At 47.2% G+C, this 6,030-nt stretch overlaps 1 protein-coding gene across 1 annotated transcript; it reads left to right on the top strand.

The window, feature by feature from the left end:
* The first annotated feature begins 1,352 nt into the window (after window positions 1-1,352).
* On the top strand, window positions 1,353-3,227 carry LOC311126706 (intermembrane lipid transfer protein VPS13C-like). The gene is made up of 3 exons (XM_084200698.1): window positions 1,353-1,477; window positions 1,630-1,713; window positions 2,094-3,227. The coding sequence occupies exons 1-3, from the start codon at window positions 1,361-1,363 to the stop codon at window positions 2,193-2,195; spliced, it is 303 nt and encodes a 100-aa protein (XP_084056824.1). The 5' UTR covers window positions 1,353-1,360; the 3' UTR covers window positions 2,196-3,227.
* The last annotated feature ends 2,803 nt before the right edge of the window (window positions 3,228-6,030 follow it).

Here is a 6,030-nt window from a genome sequence, read left to right as displayed (position 1 = left end):
TGGCAAGAACAGCTCAAATAAGCAAAGAGAAACGACAGTCCATCATTACTTTAAGACATGAAGGTCAGTCAATCCGGAAACTTTCAAGAACTTTGAAAGTTTCTTCAAGTGCAGTCGCAAAAACCATCAAGCTCTATGATGAAACTGTCTCTAATGAGGACCGCCACAGGAAAGGAAGACCCAGAGTTACCTCTGCTGTAGAGGATAAGTTCATTAGAGTTACCAGCCTCAGAAATTGCAGGCCAAATAAATGCTTCACAGAGTTCAAGTAACAGACACATCTCAACATCAACTGTTCAGAGGAGACTTTGTGAATCAGGCCTTGATGGTCGAATTGCTGCAAAGAAACCACTACTAAAGGACACCAATAAGAAGAAGAGACTTGCTTGGGCCAAGAAAAACAATGGACATTAGACCGATGGAAATCTGACTTTTGGTCTGATGAGTCCAAATTAGAGATTTTTGTTTCCAACCGTTGTGTCTTTGTGAGACGCAGAGTAGGTGAACGGATGATCTCTGCATGTGTGGTTCCCACCGTGAAGAATGGAGGAGGAGGTGTTATGATGTGGGGGTGCTTTGCTGGTGACACTGTCTGTGATTTATTTTGAATTCAAGGCACACTTAACCAGCATGGCTACCACAATATTCTGCAGCGAAACGCCATCCCATCTGGTTTGCGCTTAGTGGGACTATCATTTGTTTTTCAACAGGACAATGGCCCAACACACCTCCAGGCTGTGTAAGGGCTATTTGACCAAGAAGGAGAGTGATGGAGTGCTGCATCAGATGACCTGGCCTCCACAATCACCCAACCTCAACCCAATTGGGATGAGTTGGACCGTAGAGTGAAGGAAAAGCAGCTAACAAGTGCTCAGCATATGTGGGAACTCCTTCAAGACTGTTGGAAAAGCATTCCAGGTGAAGCTGGTTGAGAGAATGCCAAGAGTGTGCAAAGCTGTCATCAAAGCAAAGGGTGGCTACTTTGAAGAATCTCAAATATAAAATATATTTTGATTTGTTTAACACTTTTCTGGTTACTACATGATTCCATATGTGTTATTTCATAGTTTTGATGTCTTCACTATTATTCGACAATGTAGAAAATAGTAAAAATAAAGAAAAGCCCTTGAATGAGTAGGTGTGTCCAAACTTTTGACTGGTACTGTATAGAGAGAGATAGATATACTGTATATAATAGTATCTATATATTCATTAAACACTCCTGCATTTATTGTGTATGAATTAAAGTTTCTGTCAATTTAATACAATTATTCTAATATGAGGGTTGTCATGTATTTTGCCCTTATCACGTTCTAACTCGTAGGCCCCATGGTATCTTTTCTTCTCCTACAGGAGAGTGATGTGTGTGAAGGAGATAGAGTTTGTGGGACACTTCAACAAAGAGTGGGAGTGTCTGTTTGAGCATTTCTCAAGGCCTCCACACGTGGAGGGAGGGGACCTGAACATCTACTGCAAGGTATGACTACTGGGACATTTTTACCTGAGAAAATAAAATAGCATCCTTCGGTCCTGTCAGAACTATTTAAATGTTTAAACTCACTTACCTATTTAGTTAGTTACTTCCTTATTTCCTTAAGTTCCTTCCTGAATCTCTTTGTGTGACTGCAGGAACTGAACAAGCTGAAGATCCAAAAGAGAGATGGACAGGAACCAATGAGAGTGCTGCACCTCAAGTACCCTGCCACTGCCCAGGTCCCAATCATACACCTTTGTGTGTGTGTGTGTGTGTGTGTGTGTGTGTGTGTGTGTGTGTGTGTGTGTGTGTGTGTGTGTGTGTGTGTGTGTGTGTGTGTGTGTGTGTGTGTGTGTGTGTGTGTGTGTGTGTGTGTGTGTGTGTGTGTGTGTGTGTGTGTGTGTGTGTGTGTGTGTGTGTGTGTGTGTGTGTGTGTGTGTGTGCGCGCGTGTGTGTGTGTGTGCGCTTGTGTGTGTGTGTGTGTGTGTGCACATACGCGAGTGCGTGCGGTATCCATAGCAAGGTCCTCACAAGTATAGAAAAACGTGTGTATGTGCTTGTGTTCGACCCAAAGTAACTAACTGCCTCTCCTCCTCCTCCTCCTCCTCCTCCTCTGTAGAAACTGTGTGGAGCCATAGAGCAGGCTCAGTCGGCCCAGAGGCAGCATCGAATGGTGAAGCAAAAATCACAGCGCTTTCTCCGACTGGGAGACAAGCGTTGACGTCATCACTGGCCAGAATGATGTCATCACTACCCAAAACAATGTCATGATTACCCAGCCTGATGTAATCGCTACTCAGTATGTCTCCACCACCCAGAATGATGTCACCACTGCCCAGCCCAACTCACTGCTACAGTACCGCCCAGCCCAACTCACTGCTACAGTACCGGCCAGCCCAACTCACTGCGACAGTACCGGCCAGCCCAACTCACTGCTACAGTACCGGCCAGCCCAACTCACTGCTACAGTACCGGCCAGCCCAACTCACTGCTACAGTACCAGCCAGCCCAACTCACTGCTACAGTACCGCCCAGCCCAACTCACATTTGCACTAAGGAAAAGCCATGCGTTCGTTAGTGTTTACAGTCCTGTTTACTAATGAAAGTCACTGCTGCCTTATGATAAAAATGTATGATGATTTGACTTATAAAATAATGTTGATAATATCTGCATCAATGATAGGAATGTTGTTGTTTTGGTTTCCACAATTCCCTCCAGAATCAATGATTGTAATCAGATAAGGGTGCAATAGAAATGAGATGAAGGATCTATAAAATTTGTTTTTGTTTGTCTTTGCTTTCTTTGTAATGTTTAGAAACGTCTGTTTGATTTCTGGGGTAAACGATAGATGATCTGACTGCTGTATTAATACAGAGGTGATTATATGGACACTGGTATTGAAAAGTCACTATTCACTGTTTCTATAGGTTTTATCTTGTTTTGGAGGAAAAAATGCACTTAACTCTTTAAATTTTCCTGTTGATGAACAATCATTTTAGCGACATAATCTTCAATCTATCTTGAAAGGGGGTTAATTTGTAAAGCGTTTAGTTTATGTACAGTGATGTACTGTATGCATCTACAGTACAGGCTACGGATGCCAGTGAAGGCTAAAATGACCAGTGGACTGACAACGATGTAACGTTACTTTCCATATATGTTGCTGTCATCTATACATTAACAATGTATGAGCATATTATGCCGTAATGGACCCTACTAACCTTGGTGGACCAAATAAATAATTGAATCTCACACCATCAAATCTTTTTAAATATACCTAGTCTCTCTGCATATTTAGCTCATCTATAATACTGTTGCATAAAAATGGCTTTCCTGGGTTAAATTATGCTGAAATGAAACCAGCTGGTCAGTGATTCATGAATTCATTTAATATTGTGGCAGACCAGGGGGGTTTGGATCAAGACGTTTACACAGAACCGCCTGGACCTTCCTCTCCTGGGGCTTGAGGTTCCCCCGTCCGATCAAATACCGCAGGTACTCCACCTCCTCGAACGCCAGCTTGCATTTCTTGGGATTTGCTGTCAGCCCGGCCTGCCTGAGCATGTCCAGCACCGCCTGGAGGCGTGTCAGGTGCTCTTCCCAACCTTGGGCTGTGGATGATGATGTCATCCAAATAGGCCGCTGCGTACTGTTGGTGGGGTCGGAGGACTCGGTCCATCAGGCGCTGGAACGTGGGCGGGGTTCCATGGAGACCGAATGGGAGGACCCGGTATTGGTATAAAGCCGTCCGGTGTCGAGAATGCCGTCTTCTCCCGCGAGAATATCCCTTGGTCAGGTCCAGGGTGCTGATGTTTGTACCGGGCCTTTCCCCAACCGTTCGATGAGCTCGTCCACCCTCGGCGTGGGGTAGGTGGCGAACAAACTGATGTCGTTCACCACCAGGAAGTCATTGCAGAAACGGTAGACTACCGTCCGGTCTGAGCGGCAACACGATGGGGCTGCACCATGTGGGACTCCCATCCTCCACCTCCTGCTTCACGGCCTTCCTTCGGGCCTCGGGGATCCGGTATGGCCTCTTTCGTAACCGTTTTTCTCGGAAAACAAGGCAGTGTTCCGATCGATGAGCTCCCGGGGACGCTTGCTTCTGGGCTGGTCCGAGGTCCTCATTGCTCGGGACCACCACTGGTCCCGACGACGTCCTGGGTTTTGACCACAACACGGCCAAGGCTGTCCTTCACGTGCCACCTCTTCAATAGGTTCACGTGGTAAATCGGTTGGGGGTTTCCGTCCCCCCCGGCTGCCGTACGCGGTAATTAACGGGGCCCAGCTACTCTGTCACCTCGTACGGCCCGTGCCGTGTTGCCAGGAAATTACTTTCTGCTGTGAATATTAACACTAGCACCTTGTCACCCACATGGAACTCTTGGGGCTTGGTACCCCCCGATTGTAGACCTTGGCTTGGGGCGCGCTGGGCCTTCTCCATATGTTCCCTTACCACTGGCCATATGGCTGTCATCCGCTCCCTCATCGTCTCTACGTGTTCCACCACGCTGCGTAACGGGGGTCGGCTGGGCTTCCCACACCTCCCTGGGGAGGACCAGTAGCCTCCCGTAGAGGGGTTCAAAAGGGGGAAACCCAGTTCCCGGGTCTTCTCCATTCCCAGGTACGCCTCCAACAAATGGGTGTGGGGCAGCTGAAGAACGGTTCCTGACGTAACCGGCGGGGCAGCAACGGCACCTCTCGAAGTTCCCCCCCCCCCCTGTTCGTGCGACACCTGATACAACAGGTTATTTTTTAAATTGGAAATGGGGGTATCGCCAGTCACTCGCCCCCCGGATGAAGCTGGCCATCCACCGCTGTCACTTGGGCTCAGGGCAGGTGTATCGGCTGGTCCCTCCTGCCTTGTCCGCTGGGTGGTACCCGGGCTTGTGTCTCCTGGACTGCTGCACCCTGCCTTGGCTTCTGGGTGGTACCCGGGCTTGTGTCTCCTGGACTGCAGCACCCTGCCTTGGCCCTCTGAGCTCTTCTCTCCTCTTACTTGCAAACTTCGCCACAGAGCAGAAGCTGCGGTCCATGTGCTCCGGCACACACTCCACACACTCGTCCTCCAGGCAGAAGAGCCCCAGTCTCTGGGATACTGTGAAGAAATATAATATCACAGAAATCTGCTAATATATTTTTTTGTATCTGAATTTGATAATACAACACCTGCACTGCCACTCCCGCTCTCTCAGCAGGGGCTCACATGCGTTCCTCAGAGCCAGGCTGTAAAACGGCTGCCATCTCCTCCAGCGCCGTCTCAAACCTCTGCCGATTTCTAGCCAATCAATGTGTTTGGATGCACAGCAGGGCATGGATGGATGTTATGAGTGGTAGTGACTTCTTTGGTTATATCATAGAGTTAGATAAGAGGACTCCTAGATGGATAAATCCCGCTTTGGCATGGACGTTGCTGTTGAGGGCTTCCACCATTTTTATAACAGTCAACTGGGTGGTACTTCCTATAGGTTAAGGAAGGATCACGTGATTCCATCCGGGTCATCAGGAGGGATCAGCGAGAGAGAAAGAGGCAAAGTGAGAGAATTTACTCCGCCCCAAAATCTGTCTGTGTGAGATGAGCCCTTTTTTTTTGTATGGAGGACTATGAGAGAGTGTCGACTTATGTGAGGCTTATTTGATCTAATATAAGTTTTGTCATGTTTAGGCTATTACAAATGCACTGATAAGTGGATGCACGTAGCATTCCAGCAATTTGAGAAAAACAACGTAGTTGTGCCTGTTTTTCACACGCCTATCTGCCCTCTCATTGGCTAGAATGGTCCCACATGATCTCGCCTGCCTTCCATCTGGAGGACATGAATTTCCATTGTTAGAGCGGTCACTCGAATATCTTGTCAGTATAATAGATCATCATTGGATCAGAAAAATGTATGCACGCATGACTGTAAGTCGCTTTGGATAAAAGCGTCTGCTAAATGGCATATTATTATATTATTATCAGCCAATTAATTATCCTCGTGAGCAGACACTAGGTGGCAGTATTCACACTTTCAGTTTGTTTGCCAACTCATAGAAATAGTAGAAGAAGAAAATT

This window comes from Coregonus lavaretus (genome assembly GCF_964263955.1).
Source record: "Coregonus lavaretus genome assembly, contig: HAP1_SCAFFOLD_2450, whole genome shotgun sequence".
Classification (NCBI taxonomy): domain Eukaryota; kingdom Metazoa; phylum Chordata; class Actinopteri; order Salmoniformes; family Salmonidae; genus Coregonus; species Coregonus lavaretus.
Note: the sequence above shows the minus strand (reverse complement) of the source record. Positions and strands in the feature narration are given on the sequence as shown.

Coding starts and splice junctions, on each gene's coding strand:
- LOC311126706 (XM_084200698.1), top strand. CDS start 1,361: ATGTGTGTGAAGGAGATAGAGTTTGTGGGACACTTCAACAAAGAGTGG. Junction 1,478..1,629: donor ACCTGAACATCTACTGCAAG/GTATGACTACTG, acceptor GTGTGACTGCAG/GAACTGAACAAGCTGAAGAT. Junction 1,714..2,093: donor AGTACCCTGCCACTGCCCAG/GTCCCAATCATA, acceptor CCTCCTCTGTAG/AAACTGTGTGGAGCCATAGA.